The sequence below is a fragment of the Aptenodytes patagonicus genome, chromosome 3, assembly GCF_965638725.1.
Source record: "Aptenodytes patagonicus chromosome 3, bAptPat1.pri.cur, whole genome shotgun sequence".
Classification (NCBI taxonomy): Eukaryota; Metazoa; Chordata; class Aves; order Sphenisciformes; family Spheniscidae; genus Aptenodytes; species Aptenodytes patagonicus.
The window spans coordinates 129,095,781-129,120,548 of record NC_134951.1 but is presented as its reverse complement, the minus strand read 5'-3'; the positions used below and the strand labels follow the sequence as shown (position 1 = coordinate 129,120,548).

The window sequence follows — 24,768 nt, the reverse complement described above, 5'->3', positions numbered from 1 at the left end:
GAGTCATGCACAGAAAGGACAAGAGGACTGCTGAATCTACGGCTGGTTGCTTGTGCACATAAATAATTATTTGTGCCTGTGTGGCTGTTTGCTTGAATAAGATGGGCACATTCATGTTTGCATGAAATTAAGTGCGAAGACTTCAGAAATCTGGCTCCTAATCTATAACAAAATCTATTAATAACAGACCATGCTAAGCACTGCTGAGTCTAGTGCAGTCTGGGATGTGTAAAAAAAGAGAAACTTGAACAAAACTAAGAGAGTTAAAATAAGTAAGTGTGTGGGAAGGAGTGTACAAAATGTAACACAGCTAAACCCAGCTGTTCTAGGCTTATGTCACTGTTGCACCTTCATCATCAATGTTGCCATTTCTTGTTTCAAGTGTCTTGTTTACCATACTTTGCACATGTTTTGTTCTCTTTTTGTTCTTATTTGTTTTGTTGTTCCTAAAAAAAGCATGCAAATGAAAAATATTTATGGTATTGAAAAACATACTAGCACTGACTTAATTTTTCTCAATATTCTTTAATAATCATCTTCTTTTCCCCCTCCCTATACCCTTAAAAAAACTGCAACAACCTACAAATTTGTTAACTACCCCTACCCACCGTGTTCTGAGCAAATTTGGAAGGGCATGCTGTGTTACATTATCAAAAAGTGACAACTAGCTATGAAGAACTATATATCTTTTTAACGATGGAAGGGTTATAAGGAGAATTGATGAAATGAAATTAATGGTAATTTAAAATAATGTAGTCATTCTGATAATGGTTGTGGCAAGGTTGTAACAGTGCATTGCTGGTTTTGTACAAGCTGAAGGGGATTGATTTTTGTTGGTGCCCAAGAGCCTTTGCCTTGAGAGGCTACCGTTGGTTGCATGTTTGTGGAAAAAATCTGATGTGAAAGTTGTGGAAGTGGTAAATGGCTCAGCTAGAAGTAAGCTGAACAGTGACACTCATGGCCAACTTCTAGAGCAAACAGTGGTACAGTCATAGATGTTGTTGCAATTTTATGTGAGTGGCTTTAAGAAGTGATTGCTTCTTGGTTTGCAGATCTTGCCACCATCAGTCAAGGCAGGATAACCTGAAGCTACTTCCCACTTTTAGGGGGGGGGGTTTCAGTATAAATTTAAAACTGCTCTGCTGATACTACTATTGAAGGTATTCTAAGCAAATCTGTTGCTTAAAAATGAATTAAGAGCACATAGTTACTGTGATTTATCTGTAGGATAACTGATAACTTTTTACGTAGTTCAAGTTTGACTAGCCAATATTTGTGGCTACTTTCTAGATGCCCTGTTGCTACGATAATTTGAAAGACCACCAAGGCTGGGCTGCCATATGGGAGTGTCTATCACATAAGCTAGTGTTCCCAGCCCAGACAGAACCAGAGCACTGGCAGAGATGCTTTTCATGTATTGTTTTTTCTAACAGTTAAAATCTCATTTTAATATAAGGCATAGCCTGAATTTTTAAAGGTTGAAATCTGCTCTGTATTTCATCTTATTGGATCTGGTCAACTGTACGTGTCAGAAATCTATAGTCAAACAAAATCCAAAATATACCACTTAGCCTGGGAAGAATATACCTTCTAGCCTACTTTCTCCTTCCCAGCCCACAAAGGCTGCAGAAGACTCGCAAAACTTGATATTAGGGTAGTTTAAATTAGTTTTTCTCACACTGACTGTGGACTCAATTAGGACAGGTACCAGAGCATCAGGAATACGCTGGAGAATGGATATGGGAGAAAATCAAATCGGTCAACCCAACAAAGTTTATGCCTTGTCCCAGATTTTCTAAATGTGCCTACGGTCTTTAATCTTGTATCACAGTTTGTATAGTCTGTCAGGTGAAAAACATCATCGGTATCTTAAAAGCCATCACCCTGCAGGAAGCGAGTGCTGCATCCCAGCTTACACGCTCCAAATAAGCACAGATCCTGCAGCAGAAACAGTAAAACCAAGAGACCAGTCATCCCAGGATTTGAAGCTGCCTGGAGCACAAACAGGAATCAGTAGTTCAACAGAATGTGCTACAAAATAATGCGTTAAGTTTTCTTGAGGGTTTTTTGTTTGTGTGTTTTTCCTCTACCAGGAGTGACATAATAAAATTACAAGTGAGTGCCAGAAGAGTTTATTTTGGACTTTTATGGGATAAACTGTTTTTTAGCTATAGAGGAAACAAAACTAAGGTTCAAATAAGAAAAAGTTTTTCTTTATAATATAATATGATTTAGTAGAAATGATCTCTGTATGCCTTCAGATGGTTTAGCTTTTGCCCCAGAGATCAGTTCCATTGGCAATATAATAGCAGTCTGTAGCATTATTTTTCTTTTAAGTGAAAGTACTATACTTGGATATTTATAAAAAAAGCAATTACCTAATGTGAGAACTGGTCAATGTAAGGGGCAAAGGCCAGGTGGGAGTGTGAAAATGACAGAGTGAGAAAATAACCTATGGGATATTGTGGAGTGGACAGATTGTGATTAAATTCCAGCTGCTTTCAACAAGTTACTGCTTGTCAGCTGCACTGCAGTAATTGACCATGCGCATGTATTAAGTCCATCGCTGTTGGAGGGTAGAACATGTTAATCTGAACTTCATAGAGTGGACTTGTGCCCTTAATCTAAATTATGTGAGTGGCAGAACTGACATGGATGCAGTACTGCATGCACTATGCCTATAGAGAAATAGAGGCGTAGGAGCCATATGGCATGTTCGGGTTTGTCTTGACAGGCAGCAGAAGAACAGAAGGTAAACTCAGCTCTCCTGAGCTGTTCTGTTTTCAGTTTCAAATACCATAAAAGTGACCAAGACGAAGTTTAGTCAGTTACTACTTTCACAGTTAAGTCCCAAGAATATGCCAGTGCATCTCCCAGATACATCGTTCAGAACTGTGGGGCCTCCTCCTTCTGGTTGTTTAGGTAGCTATAGTGAAGCATCTTGGGGGGGGGGGGGGAATCACCTGTGCCAGGATGGAAAGGTAAATGTGGCAGAATGTATGAGCTTGCTGCAATATACACAGTGGGGGCCCAAATTTTTTTCTCTTACAGTGATTTAGCTCCATGGATTTGCTTCAGAGTAACTTAGAGTGAAGTCTGGCTCTGTGCCTTTTTAAAATTTATTTTAAATTCAGGAGTGATTTACTAGGAGTGCTTTCTGGGTTGGGGGGGTCTGGTTTGTTTTGCTTTAGTTTATCGTACGCTTTATATTTAAATAGTTGTTGCCAGTATGAAGTCACTGACAGTGACATTGAAAAAGATGAGACTACAGTTAGGCTAATGCCCAGCAGCCTTGTGGTCACGGTCCCTGTTAGCGCTGGAGCCCTGTGCCCAGTCCAGCTGAGGGAAGCTCCTGCCTCTCGCTTCCCCTGGCTTTTAAGTTGCACCTCTGTTATGAAATCGTACAGTCTCAGCTGATGGAAAATTTGAACAGGGGTGTGTATGTGCCTGTTTGAGTAAAGAGATGAAGGGGTCCCGTAAGCAACGTGAGGATACATAAAAGGCATATTGCAGTTTATGATGTCTAGATGCCCACCTGGAGAGGAGAGAGCTTAGGAACAAAATAAAAAGACTGAAATTCTGCTCGACTCTGAAATAAGATAAGAGTATAGCAGTGGAAGGATTTAAATGGGGAGGGCAGCTGTTATAGCCCCAAGTTGTACATATTTTATCCTGAGGCACCATTTGGTTTAATAAAATTTAGATCTAAGGCTGTCCTTAACCTATCAGTTTCTTAAGACTTAATTATAAAGGTTATACTTTCAAAGGACAAAAGCATTATTCATTTGTCTGTTCATGTCTTCCAGGTTTATCTTGCAGATTATGGACTTTCCTACAGATATTGTCCCAATGGGAACCACAAACAGTATCAGGAAAATCCTAGGAAGGGCCATAATGGGACAATAGAGTTTACCAGCGTAGATGCCCACAAGGGAGTAGGTAGGTTTCTTTTTTTTATTTCAGAGGAGTGATTACAGAATGAGTAATCAGGCTGTGTGAGCTGATGTATACAATAGAAGTAGTCTTGGGGATTGCTCAGGGTTGATCAGACCCTTGTGTGGTGACCTCTTCTTGTACCTGGGAATGCTTTTCCAGGGCTGGGGGGGGAAGGGGGGCAGCATGATTAAAACTGGAAGGCTGCTGCACGTATGGTACTGGAAGGCAGACCAAGACGCCCTAAGAAGAGCTTGCCATTAAACTTAATTGGTTCATGTTGGGAGTACTGGTTTGTGTTCGCTATACTCCGTAGACAGGCAGAGGCAATATTTGCTAATGTTGCATTGTCAAGGAAAAATGTTTCGAGTCTGCACTGTCCTTTAGGGAGAGCTGTGTCTGAGTGTCACCATCTGTGTTATGAGAGGATATTTCAAGATGACATTCCTTCTGCAAGGAGAAAAACCTTTTTTGAAGCCATAAAGTGTTAACTTTTTGAAATCTTTTTCCAGTAGCCTTTCATATATCTTACTTATTTAAACTCACTTTGATGGTATTGGAAACACATTTGCAGGTAAATTACATACATAGTCCTTTTATTGGATATTGATTGTACTGCCTTGCATTCCAAGGCAGACTTAATTCAACAATTCCCTAATTAGTTAAAGTCATAACCTATGTCTTGTATTCATTTACCATTAATTAAACCTTAGCTGTTTATTACACTGCAGTTCAAATCCAATAGCAGACCCATAGAGCCATGGAAAAGGGAAGGGGAGGTCAATATTGAAAATATATGGTGCAAAGTCCCACTGATGGCTGCATTGTTCACAATCAATATGGTCAATGCAACACAACTTTCTTAGTTGCTATGTCAGCAAGACAAAAAGTCAATTCTAATGTTATGCTAGTGAAAAAAATTGTGATTATTGAAAAACTTTGACTTTTGCTACAGAACAGTGTTTTTGTTAACTTTTCTTTCCCCTATTCCCTCCCTCTTCACCCCCAAGATCTTCTAAAACAAAAGGAATGGTTTTCTGCTGCTAGCTTTGCTAGGATCGTAGTGTCACAAGCGATAACTGTAGAAATTTGTGCTTGTTAATAGCTGCTGAACTGTTACCTTAAACTAATACTTTCTAACGAGTTTTAGTTGGCACAAACAACTGTATATTATTGCTTTTTCTATTAAAAGGACCATTGACCATGTAATGTAGAGGGCCTTGATAATTTGCCGGCGCTGTTAAAACCTGCAATCGTTTAACTCTGGTCATTAGGAAAAATGAAATAAGACTGTCAAGTATTTGCTGCTAAGACAATTGCACAATTTCACCTGCTAAAAAATATTTTGTGGTGAAAAGGGCATCTGTTTCAGACTCTTCTAGCCCTCCCCAAGTATACAGTGAATTTTCTGGAGACCTGACTCTGGCTGTTTTTCCTGGTAGTGTGAGTGATGTGGCTGTGTGGATGCTGTCTGAAAACAGGTGGAGGCTGGAGTATTTGCGATTTGGCAGTTGGATAGTTATAACAGCTAGTTTGGCTAGTGGACAGGTGTCTGTTGATGGCTATGTGATTACAGGACAGATAATTCCTTTTATTTGAAAGAGTAGGGAAGTTTTACAGACTTGGGTGGCAAAGGGTGTGCACATGCAAGTGTGAGTTAAGTTGTTGTCTTTTGCAGTCTGTGGGTTGGATTCCCCCCTCAAGTAGCTAAAGCTGTGATGGAATTGGTGAAAAGTGGAGGACTCCAGAAAACAAAATATTCAGAAAGATAGCTTGAGGGAGCTTACCCCCATCTTACACTTGAAAATTTTTTGCTTGTTAATAGCCGCAAACAAAATCCACAGATTTTTCTGATGCTCCCACCACAGAAAGCCTGCGGAACGTGATGTGGTATCTGGTATGTTGTAGAGAACCCAGACTATTCACATTGAATGTCCCAGCTCTGACCTTTTAACAGCCTGAATCCATTAAGGTCAAATTACCAGTTTCCCATTTGCAGCAGGTCTCTCAACATCCCAGGTAAAATATGTATCTGCAGCGACTTCTGTCAGAGATTGCACAGGTCCAGATGGCAGAACACGGCAGCTGGTTTCCCTCATCTCATCTCTTGTTTTGAGGTTTAGAGTTGTGGAGATGTTTCCAACAGTTGGGGCAAAGGGCTTCTTTGCTGAACAATCTCCTGTGCTCCCGATTCGTGATTGAGTCTCAGCGCAGTCTCATGTACCAAGTGAGGTGGGGTGCTCTTCTGAAAAGTGTTTAAAAGACTGTTTCACTGTTGGCAAATTAAAGCTGCACAGACAGCCTTCATTCTGGTGTTACCCAATTTTTCAGGGTGGAATAGTTATTTCAATGCTTTTGGAATATAGTTCCAATTTTTAAATGTTATTTTACATAAATGAGATCCTTTCCAGAGGGCATTTCCTGAGTGTACGTAGCAACATGAATATATCTCAAACCTCAAAACCCCTGAATAGTACCAGTTGCTGTACTGAGCTAGACAAATGAGAACATTCTGACTTGCTCTGCCTTTATTCGTAAAGTACCCACCTGAAGGTGTACAGCGATTTGAGGCACATGCTGAAACTTAAAACAAAACTATGACTTTGTTGCTTTCCAAAGTGCCTCTTGGCAATGCTTAAAGCTGATAACCTCCTTGCATAAAGCCAATGAGATGCAACGACTTCCCACTAATTCAAATCAACACTGGTGTTTCCCTAGTTGAATCGAGAGATTAACCCAGCTGCATGCCTATTTATTCCCCAAGCTCTCCGTGGAGTTTGTCAGGTGTAGAGGTTATGCAGTCCACTGAGATCCAGAAAGTTTCCTATCAGCGGCCACTGCATGGTAGCTGTGGTAGAATTAGTCCGTATTCTTCTGACAGCCTCTGGTAAGGGCTAAGTCGGATGTACCGTTCCTGTGGCAGCTGACGGCAAATTGCTGCCTTCAAATAAGTTACTTTAGTGCGTGCCAGTGTATGCTGACGGTGCTGGCGGCTTTGACTTTGTGCTGGAACTGAAGAGGAATTCCCCCTGAGCTGGGAAAGGCTAGGAGCAGCTGCCCTGCCTCAGCTCCTCATGCTGGTTTTGTCTTTAGTTTTGCATGGCTCACCTGTGCTCCACCTGGTGTGTGTGGGCCCCACAGGCTGGCTCTTCTGTGCTGCAGTGCTGCTTGGGGCTTCCAAACTTGTAGGGTGTGTTTGCAGATACTCACCACAACCTCAGTTACATCCCCTATCTATGTCTAGAGTTCACTTTGAACCAAGTCAGGGCCCAAGCCGGGCTTTGCCACAGGATCTGACTCACACCATCACCACTCCTGTATTTGGTGGCTGGTCCTCATTGCAACCAGCACGTGGGGTTTTTAAATTTAAACCCTTTTTATTTTGATGCAAATTTCATATGGCACAACTGCAGTGTTACTTTTAGCGTAGTATTTGAGTGTATTCATTATATTCATTTTTAAAGACATACTGTATAAACAGTATTACCTTTTTGTTTGTGGATTGATAATTAAAGAGAGTTATATCTGCACCCAGTGTACATTTAAAAAATTGTTACATAGTTAGTGTTAAAAAGTAATATTTGGATCAATGCCTCCTATGGATTTTTGTAGATTTTCTACTCACTGAGGCATGCAGTCAATACCTAATTTCTCTGGAGATATACTGCGCTTAACATATTGAGTTTTTTTTAAATACTCCAGTCCTGTGCATTGAGTGCGTAAGACCAGTTTTAATTTGCTGTCATTGATGAACATAAGAGTATGAACTGTCTATGTTGAATTCCCTCCGGCATATGTTTGTGTTTGCCATAGCTTTCAAGATAAGTCTCCCCTTCCTTTTAACAATATTTCACAGTAACTCTTAGCAGTTTTGCCATCTCTCACATTGGGTAGAGGGCCTACCGAAATCCTTGCAGAACTTAACATCCACATCTGCAATAGTAAAAGCTGCTTAAGACAGTAGTGGTGACTTTTGACCAGCTTAAGGATAAGCAAAATGTCTGATGATGCTTGCCTCAGGCCCACTGGTTGTCACTTTTCTGTAGCTGGTGAATACGTTTCGTCTGAGCTGGTTTCATTGAGCAAAAGTGTGTTTGCTTATTTTCATCTCCTGTGTTGGGGAAGGCAGTTGCAGCTATGTTTGATTCCATATTTTGGCCAGTTCTTTGTGCCCCTCACATTGGGTTATTGCAACATGCGCTCCTTGAGGTCCATCCAAATGCTCGTACCCGGTGTTTCTACAGGGCAGTGCAGGCATCGGGCTGATTGTAGGCAAAGCTCTGCAGTTCTTGTTTTCCTCACTGGTCTGACAGAACTGTTGCTGTTTGATATTAAAAACATAGCTCAATGCTTGTCCATTTTTCCTTTTCTTTTACATGCAGGGGTTGACTAGAATATATGCAAGGTCCATTTTGTGAGGAAGGATGTGCAAGAATATAAACACCTATGCCTGGAAACATATTCTTTCTGAGCCCGCATGGCTTCCAGAGAACAGAGCTCTAAATGGCTCTGGATCAAGAGGTTTATTTGGCGTCTGTCCATGTGTAGTTAGGAGTCAGAGGGAGCCTGCTGTATTTTTTTGTCGGTCAAATGAATTATTGATTTGCCGTAGTTTGGTATGTGTTTCCCAAAGACTGTGTGCAGGACAAACTGTAAATCCTAAAAATAAAAGGAAGCTATAACTGGTCTGGCAAAAAATGGCTGGACCTTTTGCAGTGTGAAATAAATAAAAAGATGTTTTCGTTTCTGAGTGTTGGATTAGAAGTGTGTGCCCAGCAGAAGAGGGAGCAGGAGGTCATTGTAAGCGAAAGAAGAGTCGAGCTTTAGCAAGGAGAAGATTGAATAGGTTTCTATAACCACCTCTGTAAGCTTATTCTGTCCTGCCAAGAAAGTCCAGAAGCAGCAAAAATAAGATGATGAGCATCACAACTTTCTAGCACAACTGAGGAGTGTGGCTGGGAAATGGCTGTTTAATTTTGGCTCTCGTTCTCTACCCCAGGAATTCAGAAAGTTAGTGAATCTCACAGCTGCTTGTCAGCCCCTTACCTTTGTGATTTTTTTTCTGCCACACAGATGTGAAAGAAGAGTAAAATTTCCTGTCCCCATTCTCCTGCCACATGTTCTCCTTATTGCAAGCTTGGAACTTTTTACTTCCGACCGGGTACCTGCACCTCTTGCCACCACCGTTTTATCTCCCACTCGGATCTCGTGGTGAAGTTCCCTTGCATCTTCCAGCCTTCCCACTACATAAACTTCTCCCCACCAAATCAGGACCCCAGCCCTCTTCCTTTTAGCACATCCCGTTCCACCAGTCCTGATGATTGTTCACTCTCTGTCCATGTTTAGCGGAGAACCACTGTGGTGGTTCTGCACTCTTCTATAATGGATGCAGCAGAGCAAGTGTGAAAATGAGGAGGCTCTGCAGTTAGATCCTGCCGGTCAGTGGACACATGTAACTGCTTGTTTGGAGGTTGCTGCGCACATGTGTGCACATTAGGCTGTTGTGATTGTCCAGGACAGCTCTGCTATTTTGAAGAGGTTTGGGAACTTCTGGCCTGCAAGACCTGCTGGCTCACAGTTTGCTCATGAGCTTGGCCATGGCAGGACAGCAGCAGAAGTGTTGCTGCTTTTGTGGGCCTTGAAGCAAGTTATCCGACTACTGTGCTGGGACTGCGTCCCGTGACTGACAGGGCAGTGCTGATGTATGGGCTGGTCGCCAGCTTTGATGCTGCCTTTGAGAGGACATGAGCCCTCAGGACTGTGAGGCTGATACTGTCAGCATGGCACCTCTGTGACCGCCCGAGGCGAGGTCAGTGCTGGGGAGTCACGGTTGTATCCTCCCTGTGCACAACTGCGGGAACTCCTGCCAGCTCTGCAGTAGGTCTTGTGCTGATCAGCTGTATGACCAGTTGAGTGTATAGCTGTGGGATCCGAGTTTAGGAGAGAGACCATAGCTGGCACAGGAAAAGTTGCTCATTGCCATGTCCCAGACTGAGTTCTCTGGAAGAGTTGTAGTCCCGTTGTGGTGACACCGTGTTTGGCCTGGATTTATTTTTCTTTCCGGCATTCTATGTGGTGGTGGTTATTGTCAGTGAGTACTTCAGCAGTGTGCCAAGCTAACGGTGCAGAACTGTACATGAGGGGAGGAGAGATTGTTCCCAGCCCCTGCTGGCAGTTGCCCTGCCTGAGACTGGATAACTGTACAGAATGGCCTCCAAACATTAAAATTTATCGAACTTTTTAAATTTAACTATATTTATCCAACCTTTTCCCTGTAGCCACCCGCTCTATTCAGTTAGTTGCTATCCTGCTGCAGTGAACTCCTCAGACAGACCAGTACCATGGGGAAGCAATACTTCATTATTAGCTTTTTTTAGTCTTTTCCTTTCTCCTGCCCCTAATATAGGCACTGAATTTTGACGAGTCTTGTATTCGTCTGGGTTTTTTATCATCTCCACCTTGAGTTAAAAAGTTATATTACTTTTAGTTCATTTATTAAAACATTGTGATGATACATTTTTAACATAATTCTATTTCTCCATGGTCATGTTAACACTCCTTTCCTTTATGGGCTTTTGGATTAATGGCTATGGTATATTTGTTTGTGAATTAACATGAATTTGTATGCTGTAGTGCCAGTGAGAATTGGAGGTTCCACTGCATGTGGATGCAATATGAGCAACTAAAATGATCCATTTTATGAAAAGCTTCCAATCTAAAGAAACACTAATGGTGAAATTATAATGTAACAGTGCTAATTAAAGATAATAGAAGAACATTTCATCTGCCACTCGTTAGGCTCCTAGATATTTACAAAAGGCTTGAGAAAGTTAGCTTAATACGGGCCATAGAGGAAAACTCCTATTTTTACATGAGTTTCAGATGGGTTCTTGGGAGAGGTGTAGTTTTGAGAGCATATTGTGGCTGGTGTGATATCATTTATGATCTATTTTGAAATAGTAATCTGAATACAAATTAGGGCTCAGACAGCTGCCAAATCCAGTATACAGAGATACATAATATATTTTCTTCTCAGGGTGAATTGCTTCAGTTATGTTATTCTGAGTTATCGTTTGAACCCTGTGCCTGCATGTTGAGTGTATGTTTGTGGTGTATATAAAACTTCTTACGGCCTGACTGTGATTTCATTGACATGGTTGTTAATTCATTAACTTCAGTGGAGTTGTTCCTGATTTATCTTGGCAGGAGTGGGGACAGAATCAGGCCTTAAATCTTCAAATTAAAAAATTAAACTATAAAAATATTGTGAAAGAAAATATCGCCAACATGTTCCCATTAAATAGTATTTCATATGAGACTAAAATAATGATAAAAAAACCTGGTTAATAGAAGAGCAGAAATCAAATACCTATTAAAAAAAAAGAAAAAACCAAACACCCAACCAGTTTTTAGTCTACAGAGAAGTAAGAGAATTTGATTTAAATAAATACTATTTTGAATGTATACTCTTGTTACAGTGACAAGTTATCAAGCAGAATCGTTTTATTTTTGCATGGCTATCACATTTAAAATGAAGCCAGATTGACTTCTCCCAGTTGATCTTTATCAAGATTCTTGTAATCCCCAATTATATTAGCAGATTTATTTTTTTCAAGTAAACATACAGTTGAAATGTACGTATTAGTGCTTTATTTGGGGTGACAATCTAATTATTCCGTTGTTCATAGATAATATAATTCATTAAAGATTAGTCGAATACTTTTTTATAAGGATCTAAACGATTTAAAAAGTTGAGGAAGTTAGCATCTCTAATGCTGAACTGACAAAGGAGCGGAGAGAAAGAATAAGCTAGTACAGTCAAATAATCAAACGCTGACATTTTCATGTGGTTCTATGAAAAACACATGTAAATATCTTTATGTAGTAACACTTGCAGTGACCTGGGAGATAAAGCGATACACGAGTTTACCATCTCTCTGTAAAACATTTCCCCTTCTATTTTTTAGTGATGTATGGCTTAGTTACATGTACCTTTTTTCTTTCCCTAGCTGACTACCGTGGCTTTAGGAAGGTATTAGTAAAGTCTTACTTGCACACATCTCCCTGTTTGTGGTGGCTTTGCCCTAGTGTTGGTCAGGGAATAGCTGGAAGATCTGCACGTGAGTGAGAAGGTAATTAGTCATGGCCAAACTGTTAACTGTGAAGTAAACTTTATTCTCTGGGGGCTGTTTTGTCAGAAAACGAGTTATCTTAGGTTAGCTTCTGAAACCTAATTGACTTAGCATTATTTACAGATTCTTACCAATTAGTCCCTCAGTGGAAAAAAAGTGGTCCATTGTAATTTTGACAATTACAATGTAGCCCATCTTACACAAACAGGTGCCAGAAGAGCATTGTGTGAAAATTAGAAGGTCTGCAATCAAAAATGCTGGTTTATATCGTTATAATCTGGAATTGCCATAATGGAAAAAGGTGTTGTGAACACATGTGTATGAATGGAATTGTTCCACAGTTAACAGGAGATTTATGGCTGAAGAAATCACTACAGAACAGCAAGTGGTAGAGATTGTGTTTTTATTTTAATATGAGAGCCAAGTCTTGCATTAGGACGTTGCTGAATCTAGTGCAGAAAATAAGCGACCCCCAAGGGATAGTGTAGCATTCTGTTAGATTGAAGGGCCTTTAATAATCCCATAGTCTAATAGCAGTTAAGATAGAGAATGTATAAGAACTAATCTTCTGCTTTTACAATAATGTGTGTACAGTAACAAGACATAGTTACGATGTCTTGGCACTGTAGCTTTTAGCAGATGACTTTTAATATAAAAAGATAAGTTTGCCGAGTGACTTTCTAGAATTTATTTAATCAAGGCCCATAAAATACAGTATCTGTTTACAGCTGGATTAACAGCACTACGCTCAACTCCTAGTCTTTACGCTAGGCAAAAAGTACTGAACAAATCCAAAATCTTTCATTCCTGGAAAGTTCAAATTCATTTTGGAAAAGCATAAATTTAACTTCTACATCCGCCTTTCTTTAATCACAATTAACAGTTTCTGTTTTTGCAGATTCCATGTGGTCTCGACTTGCAAACTATACGCTGCAAGTCAAATGTGTACAAAGAAATATTGCAGCAATTCTGCTTGTTCAGTTTTTTCACGTTTGATTTCCTCTGAATAGCAGCAAGCAATAGCAATTGTATTAGTATTGCACTTTTTCTTCCCCTCTTTCTCTTGGAAAAGTCAATCTATAGATTAACTTCAGTTACCTGTTTTTCTGCATAGATGATGTTTGGGGATGGGGTTAATTTTTGATTGAATCATATCTACTGTATTTGTATTCTGTAGTTAGTGTATCTGTTTGGGGTGTGCAGGGTGAGAGTAAGTTGTTCCTGAAATAACTTCCTTTTTGGAAGCAGTAGTGGTAAGTTTACACAGGACTTGCAAAACAGCAAGTGTATTTTAGCTTGTGCTACGACTCTCTAAACAAACAGTTCATGGTACTTGTAAGCAGACAACTTTGGTGTGTAAATGTACACTAGATGGCAGTTTTGTCATATCTTCCAAGTTCAAATAGCTCTGTAGGAGAACAGGAAAGGCCATCAGTGTTTAGTCTGCACTCACAGGGTCCCTGCATGACCAATGTGGACCCCATGGACTTCCTGGAACATGTGTTAGCAATTTAGCAGCAGACATTTATTTCTTTGTTTTACTGCTTGGCTCTTTGAGAAAGTGTTGGTACTCAGTTATGGGCTGTCTGGATCATGTCAGAGGCCATGGGGATCAAGTCCATGTGACAGGCCAGACTGAGGAAGGATGAAGTTGGAGGAGGTGAGGAAACTGACCCTTACTTCAACAGTAACAAGTCACTGCCTGTCTGTGGACTGCGGCCAAATGCCGGGGCGTTTTAGGTCTAATACAGCTGAACAAACAAAACACTTTGCCCATTTGGCTTTTTCATATTTCATCAGCACTAGTTCAATCAAAGTCTTTTCTATTTCCTAAGAAGAGGTTCTTATTCTTCATCTTTTTTTTTTTTTTCCCTTCCCACATTTTAGCCCCATCCAGACGAGGTGACCTTGAAATCCTTGGCTACTGCATGCTGCAATGGTTATGTGGGAAGCTACCCTGGGAACAGAACCTGAAGGACCCTGTGGCTGTCCAGACTGCGAAAACAAAGTAAAAATAAAACAACACGCACATGTACACATGCACACACGCATACCACCCTAGAACCCTGCAATGTCCTCATCGCTTAACAAAACAGGTCTGAAAAAGGCAGCTTTACATCCTGTAGAATAGCGCCTTATGAGAAAGCTAAAACAATTTTCCTGAATTGAGAGATGTTAGAAGCAGTTAAAAATTTGAACTCTGTGCATGTGTACCCTCTTCCACATGTTTATGTATGTACTGCTGTAGAGAGATGATAAATTCAAATGCACAGTACACAGTCATTTTGTCTGCTGTGTATTTTTTTAATACTCTTTTTTTAAAGAAAACATTTGTGAATTAGTGCAGGCCTTATTGCACATACAGAAGGTTGTTGTGTGTTTCCATTAAACTTCATGGGTGCTTTATAGAGACTATAGTACAAACATCTCTTGGGAGTTTTTCCACATGTGCATTCAATTTATTTTACTTTCTATATGATACTATTTTTCAGATGTTTTTATGTAAGTTTTTAACATTATATAAGCCTACTGCCATTACAAACAATTAAATACCAAAATACTGAAGAACTTGATTAAAATCTTTCCTTTTTCCCAGCATGACTCATTTAGAGCTTACTAAAGCAACAGAGTGTATTAGTGTTTTCTTTCTTTGCTTTCAGTTGGGACTTGAGAGAGTTAATTGCGTGTGGTACAGTGTAACCTGTAGAAGGGTATACAGAAGAGTAGTTACCCATAAATGTAACATCGCAATTGGAGAAGACAGCAAACTTTTAAGTAGGGCAAGTCACAACAGCGGTACACAATAGGAATAGCTGATTCACAGAAATCAAGGTGCAAATTCAGTGTGGCATCGGCTCTCAACAGAGAAAAAGGTTAGCCTGCAGACTGTGAATAATACAGATTGCATCTGTAAATGTTGACATCGTATGTTATGTTTAATATTTCTCCTTTAGAAGTTCTGATCATTACACAACCCCCTGCAAGGTAGCACTTATACAATTCAATGTTAAATCAATTTAATCAATCAAGCTGCTTCACTAATTCTTCCCTTGCGGTTAACCCTTAGATTGCTAGCATTTTCAGGATGCCAAGCAAACAGATGCTTAGAGGAAACGCACGGAAAACGATACAGATTCCATTTATCTGAAGTATCCTGTTAGTCTGATGAATTACGTTCTTGGCATTAGGTAACTTGCCCGGGCCATCCCCTTTTATTTATCTTAATTTTCAGTGCCTATACTGTTTTGAAAGGCCAGAGATGGACATCTGGAGATATGTGCGTATCCAGTTGCTTATAAGTTAATAAGTACATTAAGCAGCACAGTCAAATCACTTCTGAGCCTGCCAGTCCTTTGCTGCAGAGTCTGTGTGATGGTGAGGAAGAAGGGGCTGGGCCTGGAAGGTGGGGTGCGGTTGAAAGGCAGGAGCCAGAGCAGGACCTCAAACTCTGTTGTTCACCAGTTGTCTCATCCTTTCATCCCTTCGCTCCAAGTTCTTAGTCTTTCCTCCCAGTAACGCTGGGGCGATGAGGCAACTGTGCCAAAGCTTTGAGCATTGGTAAGGGGATATTTAAGGACTGCTGGTGTATTTGAGTTTAGAAATGTTCATGCCATGCCATAATTAGAGGAGAGGCTCCATTTGAATTAGAATTTAAGCTAGATTACAGGAAAATATTTATGTTTAAATGTTTCATTTCCCCAAAATTGAAACCCCTATTTCTGATACTAAACAACAGATTACTGAATTGAAAGTTATTAGCCTATGTACCCCAACTTTATGCATTTGAGAACACATCCTGTTACCGATTGGTGGACCTTTATGGCTCCTTTAGACAAACAAACAAAAGGGATCCCTTAACAGTATTGACAGCTAGAGTGAACTGACAGATTTCACTTACTCAGGGCAAGGGGGCTTGTGCAGCTGCAGGTTCCTACAGGTGCTAGGAGATCGTCCTGGTTCGTGCCTGCACAAAGGTGAGAGCTGGTATTACTTCATCTGGTTTTAGGGTATGATTGATTCTGAGCTCCAGTGTCCTTCGCTATTTCTCTTTCTGGATGGATAGAAAGTACATCTGTGGCCCTGCCCTTCAGTTTATGAAGTGCATGGGACTTAATGTCGTTTAACCTCCCTCTCCTCTTTTGTCTGCTTGTAATTTTGACAGCCATCACCCAGCTGCCCGTGACCTACAACGGCAGAAAGAACCTGATGCTAAATGACTAGTAGGCAGGCCAGAACTGCTTCTTAAATTCCGAAATACAAATATTAATTATTAAGCTGAAATCAGAATGAGCCATTTCAGCTCAAAGGATTTTTCTTTTTTCGTTCTAGAAAGCCTAAAACATCCGCAAAGAAAAACTTAAAGTGCAGTCTTAGCTGTAAGCCTGGTCTTGCTGAAATCAGCAGTCTCCAAAGAGTTAAAAATGTAGCTGGAAAGAGGAGATTTTGTTTTAAAAGCAGTACTGTGAATCATTAGCTATCCTGGAGGTCCACTCCCTTTGGAATTGAGACTTGCTGTCTTCCTAAATCCCAAATGAAGAATCACCTGCTCCAAAACCACATTAAATTGTTGCACTCTCATGTTGTTTCAGACTTATGGATGAGCTCCCAGATTCAGTGACGGAATGGGATTCTTCTGGAAGCAGCTGTAGTAAGTGTGCTTGCAGTATGTACCATATAGCTCTTTAGTCTGTTACAAAAAATACTTAAATGTCTTGGTCTATTTGGGGGAAGCAGTGTAAAAGTAAAAGTAATGCAAATTTAACAAAGCCTTCAATTTAAAATCTTCAATGTAATTGCCAAGTTTTGCACCTTAAGGTAGGTGCCTTCACCAGGCCCGAGTCCATGCAGTATTACCAGGCTCTGGTCTTAGGGCAAACTATAGCGTGCAAGCGGAAGTCATCCTCGAATCAACCTCTTGAAATCAAGCCTGAATGCACCACTCTTACACATACCTATCCAACAGAAGAATTCAGCCTGCAATATCTGTATTTTGCTGATAACAGTATTTATGTAATACTCATTGTTAGATTGTATGTCACACTCATTAATTCAGGGTGCAGTTTAATGGAACTAATATTTCTGGCTTCAGTGGAACCAGATCAGGCCCTTCATGTACAAGCTTATTGTATTTTAAGCATTTTTAGCTCAAAGGCTTGTTTACTGGAAGGGGAGAAGGTAAATTTCTGGATGCTGTCGAATGCTGGTCACTCTGCAGTAAATGATTCTTGATGCTTACTGATACAGGATACTTAATGCTTTTGTTGCAGGAACTCTTTTTTCCTGCTGCTTTCCTGCATTATACCATAAACAAGTACTAAGCAGATGATACAGACGTCGAGGGCTGAATTTTCAACCCCGGTGTGCAGTAGCACAAAAATCTTGGTCGGTCTCATCTGCGATGTATGCCGTAGAGTGACATAAGGGATCTCAGCCATACGTAATCCAAGGCGTTAGGAAGCAGCGGCTATCTCAGAAACAGAAGTAGCTGTTAGTATGGAAATAGTAAACAACTGTCTACAAAAGGTTTATTGCTTAGTATTCAGAGTTTGAAAAGGCAAATGAATGGACGGTTCGTCTTGTCATATGTGTCTTCCTTCACTGAAAGACAGAAGTAACCCAGGGAAAACACCAAACTTCCTTCAAAGATCAGTATCTCTTTTTGATTTATTCACTTATTTTCATAACATTTCTGTATTTGAATTATTGGAATGCATCATATATTACATAAAATATATTTGTGATGTGTATACATATTTAGTAAATCTTTACTTCTGGGATTTTACCAGATGCTAATATCTGGTGTAGTGCTCCAGTCCTAGGATACACTTGGGTCTTCAGCTGAAAGAAAAGTTTGATCCTCCCCATATGTTTTTTCCTAATAGCGTTATTTCTGCCCATTCAGTGGTTTCCCTGTTTCTAGAACCGCTCAGTAATGATAGCAAACTAATGCTGCTGTTAGACTGGTTTAGGATGTAATCTCAAAACCAATATTTGTCCAAGTATGAGAAGTAAAAAAAAAAAGTTGCTTTTTTCCAAAGCATTCAAAGTATAGTATCTATGCAGATTAAAAGTGTTGTTGAGAGTAGTTAATATTTAAAGGGGTATTATGATCTATCAAATATAAACTACTTCTATTTTACACAGAACTATCAATATTTGTCAATAAAGTCTTTTAATTAATTTTTATACTGGGATAGCTTTTGGTACTATACGAATTAGTGCACGTGCATAACAAGACATAGCACTTAAGGGTTAGCTTGTTTATCCAAGTCTATCTTTTCCTTTTCTCATCTCGAAAAGACAAGAGATTGTCAGTTCTGTGTTTTGAGTGTGTCTGCAGCTGAAATTGTGTCATCTTGTTTGGCAACGTACGACTGGCATCCGTTTTGGAATTAAATTCTTTCTGAAGTTCTAGGTCTACACCAAGTGAAATTTACATTAAAATATGCTCTACAGGTGAAATATCCACGTTCTTGGCACATGTTTATGGCTTAGCTTACGATGAGAAGCCAAAGTATCAAGTGCTCAAGAAAATCCTGCTGGATGGACTAGAGTCAAGTGGAACTCGCTACGATGGCCCTCTGGAATTTTCCACTGCAGCATGCGCACAAAATCACTGTGCTGCTAAAGTGTCAAAAGTAAGAAAGACAGTTCTGGGATTATTTCTGACATCTCCTGCTTGATTGTTGCCTTTTCTTTTGTAGGAGAGGAAATAGTTTAAGATCTCAAAATGAGACTGACACAGCAGTTCTTTTGCCTTAAATACACCATGTTTGTTAATTCCCGTTTCCCCCGGCTTTGCTAAAAAGTGGGATGTCAGCCCTTAAGGAGGAAGAACTGTCATGAGTCCTTTTGACCTACAGCCTCTCACTTCAAAGCGGTAGGTCTGTGGAGAATGATTTACTTTCAGGATAATGGGGAAGTCAAGGACTTTGTTCACTAACATCTTGAAGACAAGCCTGAATGCCAGGTTTTTCCTTCGTTCCAGATTAAAAGCAAAGTTACCTTTATTAGTGAAAGCATTTAATTCATGTTCTCGCTTTCAAACTGTTCCTTGTCATTTGCCTTTCTACTCCTGCAGCCACTAATGTGGAGGAGGTATTATTCTGGGGTTTAACCATGTTATTGGTATGCAGTGCTGTGTGATGCACTAACACAGAATTTAAAAACCGACAGCTATCGCGTTATATTTTCCTTTTGTACTTTTAAGTCTGAAACTATACAGTTAATAAAACCGTGTTTTAATAAGTGGAGATTGAGGTAATTAGCGGTCTTACTGGACTTGCTGTGAAATGTCAGTCCCATCATACCTCTGCCTCGAAACTCCCCGTATGCAAAAGCCCTGTTTCTGTCTGATGCGTGTGCAATAAGGCAGGGTCAGGGTACCGTTCATTTTTAATATTTCTGGTGAACTTTGGACCATCACAAGTGTACGTGAGCCAAGAATGCAGGATGCAAACTAATGTGACTGATAGGCTGCTAGATGAATGGTGATTCAAGTATCAGTGCACAGATGGTTCTGATTTGCTGAGTTTTGTAGCTGCTGCAACTGAAGACATAAAATATCCTTCTAGTCATAAATTAGCTCTTTGGAAGCAAAACCTTGGCACCAGAGCTTTACAACCTTCAATTAGTAGGGAAAGAAGTATTTGAATGACTGTGGTATTGACATCTGTAGGGCCTGCATAGTAATCATTCCTAATAGAAGAGAATATCTGTTTGAGGGGGTTTTGCATGGCTAATTAACCACCAGTGAGAATATGTAATTTTTTCATGATCTCCTGATTGTCACCTTTCTCTCATGATACAATTACATTTTATTGTAGCGAGTGCCTCACAAACCAATTGTCAGCACTATTTACGTATTATGGAAGGCAGAACAAAAGTTCATGTTTAATAAAAAGGCACTGGGTTCTGATCTTGATAATTACAGATACTTATTTTAGCGATTCTATTGACTTTTCTGTTTTTATCACTTTTCTTCTTTTAACAAAACCAAAAGCTATTTCAGTGACAGTATTTCTCTTGCTATGATGGTGACCACTTCGTCCTCATTAATTTGAGCAGCTTTTTTTTGTTTGTACTGTTTTCTGAACTTCGTGGAAATATCAGGTAGCTGCTAACTGATCTCCAGCTGATCCGGTTGGACCTCTGGTTCACAAGAGTCTTTGATTTCTTAGAGTCAGGTACTGAATAGTAAATCTATTTTCTTCTTACTGCCTGGCCTAAGACTTGACAGTATACTGGCATAAAAGATGATCCTGAACTTCCAAGCTGTAAAAGCTGCTGTAGCACTTGCTAGTTGCAAGTTCGCAACCCCACTGAAAAATCCATGAATGAGGAGTGTCAGTTACCACCACTCGTGTGCTGTAGGACTAAGCAGAATTGGTTTTGATGGCCAAGAACAAGATCAGAGAGAGAGTGTGTCTGCATATTGCTACATCTTGGCACCTATCATCACTTTTTCAGAGAAATTTTTGATGTTGAGTGTCTTGCTTCTTGGAACAGTAAGAATGCTAGCACTGCTCCAACGATCACCTATTTTTCACTTGAGTGTGTTTCTTCAGCCAGTTCTGCTGCTTACATGCACAAGTCTCCTGTAACATTCACTGCAAAACAGCTGCAGAAAGGAAATTTCTAGGGTTATTCAAAGGACTTAAGAAGCACTTAAATACAAGCGGAGAGCGAGCAGATAACTGAACTTTCTCTAAATCTATTGCTATTTTCAGAAAATCCGATTTTTCAATCTGTGGTTATTGGCTGCGGAGGATATTCAAGGCCTGGTGCACCTTTGGTGCTACAGTCCTGACAAAGTGTTCGATGACAGGCAGGCACTTCCCACTGCATCTCTTCACGGCACTGTCTGTAGTTATCCTAGGTCTGACTCTTTTCATCTCGGCCCTCTGCATTCCCTTTCCACCTCTCCTTTTATTCACCAAACACTTCTCCCATTAAAGAGGCAACCTAAGAATAGTGGGAGCCACTACAAACAATCCACTGTCTCCTCACTTCTTGCTTATGAGCAGAATCTGACTCCAGGTGACCTGTCTGATTCCACCTGTACCAGTTTGGTACGCAGGAAAGAGGTGATCTTGGGCTAATTCCCTTCTGAAGTCCAGTAAACACCCGTAGGTACCAATAAGGGGATCCTGTAACGCTGGCTCCTTGAAGATGATGTGAAGAGCAATTGCTACAGAACATGAATTTTAAGATGCAGCTCCCTGTATAGTACATGAATCTAATCTTGAGATGACATAAAAAGCGTAACAGTGGCTATGTCCCGGTTCTTTGTTTCAATTGCACACCAAACATAGGTGATAAAATATTAATTGTGTTAATTCTCAAATTTGTTTACCACAGTTTTTGGCACTGGATAAATATTTTCAGCTTTTTCACCTACAGTGAAAGTGCTAGCATTGGGGCCAAATGAAGTATGGTAAGGCCAGCTGACTACTTGCTAGATTTTGTAGATTTCATATTAAAAAGTAATTACATCAATACCATCCTGTAACTTTTATTAGTGTGGAATATGGTAAATTTTAGGCATAAAATAAATGTTTTCACAAGTGCTGCAAGTCCCATTTTGAAAGGGATGTAGTCACTGAAGGTATGTATCCATTATGAAGATACCAGAGTTAGCTGTCGACAAGATTAGCAGTTCTTGCGTGATGCAGTGTGGTGCCGTGATGCAGAGAAAACAGCTTGGGCCACCCTGCGCTCAGGTAACTGTCAGCGTGGCACTGAGCTTCACCTGCGTCACTCCATTTCTTGGGGCTGTCTACAGTGTTTTGTCCTGGGGTAGGCTGTTTGAAACTAGCTGGAGTTGTTATTCAGAACAGATACACCTTTATGTTTCTGTACGTTAATAACTTTCACAGAGCAGAACTATGGATTATATTCTTAAAAGGTATTAAACAGTATGCGAAGTGCCTACTGGCACTTCAAACGGTATTTAGCTTGGGCAATTTCTATCTCCTGTACGTGTTTAATTTGCAGCACAAAAAAGCAGCCCCTTACTTCTTTTTTAGCTGCTATATTCAGATACAGCTGCTGCGTAGAGGCCCATATGCAAACATTACAGTTACAGAGTTATTAGCGTGCCAGAAGTACCAAAGGCATGTGGCATACAGCCTGTGTTTTGGCTACATTTGTCTTCCAAGTTACAAAAGCCAAAACCAGACATCATTTGATACTTAGTACTTAGAGCAGCACTGGAAAAAACTTGCATTAACTCATGCAACTATTCACCGAGTATTCCCCATTTACATTTTAGAAGACTGTCGAAGAATGAAAGCCTTAACTCTTAAATTAGATTACCCGAGTCAGAAGACTTACTGATTATCTTACTTTAGAAAGTTTTGCATTTGACTCGGTCCTGTGATATAAAAGGCATTCGGCTCTACTTGTTAATGAAACAAACAGTGACTTACTGGCATCATTCCCAATAAAGGTTATTAGTGAATGTTTTGAAATGTACAACCTGAGTTTATTTTATAGCATACTTCCCAAATACAGCATAGCTCTAACTTTGTACTGTTTGAAGGCGGCGTTTATTGATAATTAAAATGCTGGAAACAATTCTTTTGAGAAAGATGAAAGCTTACTCTCATTCTGTGTTCTTGGTACTGAAGATAGAACATTTTTCTCTTTGAAATACTGACTCTTTTTTTTACTATACAAAATTGTTCACTGTACATCAACAGGTTTGCGCACCAAAGCCCATGCCAAAACGAGTTCAGCAGAACCACAAAAAGATGGAAGGTGAAGAATGCATCTGTCAAAACAAAGCCTGTACTGGGGTAACAGGCAAACAACTCCAAGATGAAGAAAAGCCAAGTAAATTAAACGGGATGCTTCACCAGACAGAGCCTCAGCAGGTGAGGATTTGGGCACTAGACTAATGCATGGTATCTCCTGGGAGTTCATCTGCTCTGTTAGCTCAATGTCCACCTTTTGGGGTGGGAAAGGAAGAAAAGCGCTTGAAAAAAGCCAGGAGCTATGTCATAAACTCCAGAAGTTGCCATATGCTTACTGGCTTGTATTATTCCAAACGTAAAACTAAAGAGTTTCTTGTAAGCCCAGGGAGTAAGTGCAAACAGGGCACTATCCTCACCTGTCTCAAACTTGACAGGTCCGGGTATCGGAACGGCACCTGTGATAATTTTGAATGTTACTGAATTCTTTTCAGCATACAGAATTACTATCTGTACATCCACAGGTTCGCTTTCTGAAGCCTTCACCGAAACCAGTGCAACAGAAGCAAAACAAGGTGAAAGAGGAAGAATATAACGGCCTAAGCAGGCCCCACGCTCGGGTAACACGCCAGCAATTCCAGGCAGAAGAGAGGCCAATTAAATTTTACACTACGATTCAGGAGCCTGACCGCCCACAAAAGGTGAGGTTTTTGGTGTTACCTTAGAACAGTCATGGCACCCTGCAAAAGAAAGATTGGCTTTTCTAAAAATAAGAGTTTAAAAAAAAAAAAACACACCCACACCCCACAAAGAAAGCCTAAACTAAATGTTTGCCACAAACGCTAAAAGTTTGTGTATAGTTGCCTGGTCATACTATTAGCAAACTACCACTCCAGTTTTTTCTGTAGTTTGGTAGTAAAGCGGCGCATGGAGTGCTGCACCCGTGTGCAGATAAAAGTGTCGGGAAATGACAATGTCCGGCTGTGGACCCTGTTGTTTTCTTGGTAGAAACTTACTTCAGTAGTTTCCTTTTCTCCGTAGTGGAAAACCTCATCGCGCTCTTAATTAAGTTCTTAAATTCTGACTTTTTAATCTGAGGATTTTAGTAGTTAACTAACTCACCTCAAATATTGTCAGTAGTTATTGCATAGAAGGGTTGAATGAATGTAGTCAGTCTTACTCTTCAACTGTACGTGAAGAAATTGATGAAAAAAAATTCATCAAGGTTTTAGTAAAAATAATGCAGAATAAAGTACATCTTAGTAATCATACTGTGCTCCTTTTCTATGGAGTTTAAATATATTTTAACAAAGAGATTCTACCCTGTTTGTTTCTTTCATACAGAAGAATAACTTGTTAAACGAGGACAATTTCTAATAAGCACAAAAATACAACTTTAAAGATAGCTTTATTATTAATCCAAAATTCTTTGCTTCGAGCAGTCTGCTGATCACTGCCTGGAGCCTCCAGTACAAGTTCGGAAAGTGAAGTGGAAAAAGCACAGCTGTACCTAAGAGCACCAGGCAGTAAAGTGGTGAGCAGAACAGTTTTTGGAGATGTTTTGGCTGATAGCGAGGCAGGCAGATTCTGAAAAGTCTCTGGAGTCCTGACACAACAGTGACTCAAAATAACAAATACGATTGTGTGAGATGAAGATATTCCAGCACTACTTCCTAGTCCTCAAACGTAAAATTTAAAAAGCATTAGCAAAAAAAGGCAGCAAATCTCTCCCCCAAATCTCCTCCCTCCTGTATGTTTTGTATAAAAGCTACTGTAGTCCTAAGAAAGAAGTAGGTATGGAAAGAGCGCCACATTTAGGCTTCCAACACGACATAGGGGAAAAAAAGAGCTGGTGTAACTTCCCCTGTTGACTTGAACAGCAAGCACACGGTATGGATTGTAGATGTTGACACGGGAGAGGGCCTCGGGGATTTGTGTTTCCCTCCTTTTTGTGGGAGGAAGGAAAAGTACATTTTTACAGCAATGGGACTAATCACTGGTCTAGTATT

The 24,768-nt window shown here is 40.1% G+C and overlaps 1 protein-coding gene across 2 annotated transcripts in view; it reads left to right on the top strand.

Annotated features, from left to right (window-relative positions):
• VRK2 (VRK serine/threonine kinase 2) overlaps positions 1-24,768 on the top strand; it is a 49,202-nt gene that overhangs the window by 20,380 nt on the left and 4,054 nt on the right. Inside the window, exons 8-14 of one of the 2 annotated variants that reach the window (XM_076335168.1) lie at positions 3,807-3,939; positions 13,953-14,073; positions 16,655-16,713; positions 18,522-18,703; positions 22,769-22,942; positions 23,284-23,460; positions 24,202-24,293. In XM_076335168.1, the coding sequence (XP_076191283.1) occupies positions 3,807-3,939; positions 13,953-14,073; positions 16,655-16,713; positions 18,522-18,703; positions 22,769-22,942; positions 23,284-23,460; positions 24,202-24,273 (918 nt within the window). In that variant the 3' untranslated portion in view covers positions 24,274-24,293. The remainder of the gene's footprint in view (positions 1-3,806; positions 3,940-13,952; positions 14,074-16,654; positions 16,714-18,521; positions 18,704-22,768; positions 22,943-23,283; positions 23,461-24,201; positions 24,294-24,768) is intronic. The other variant, XM_076335167.1, reaches the window with a different exon arrangement.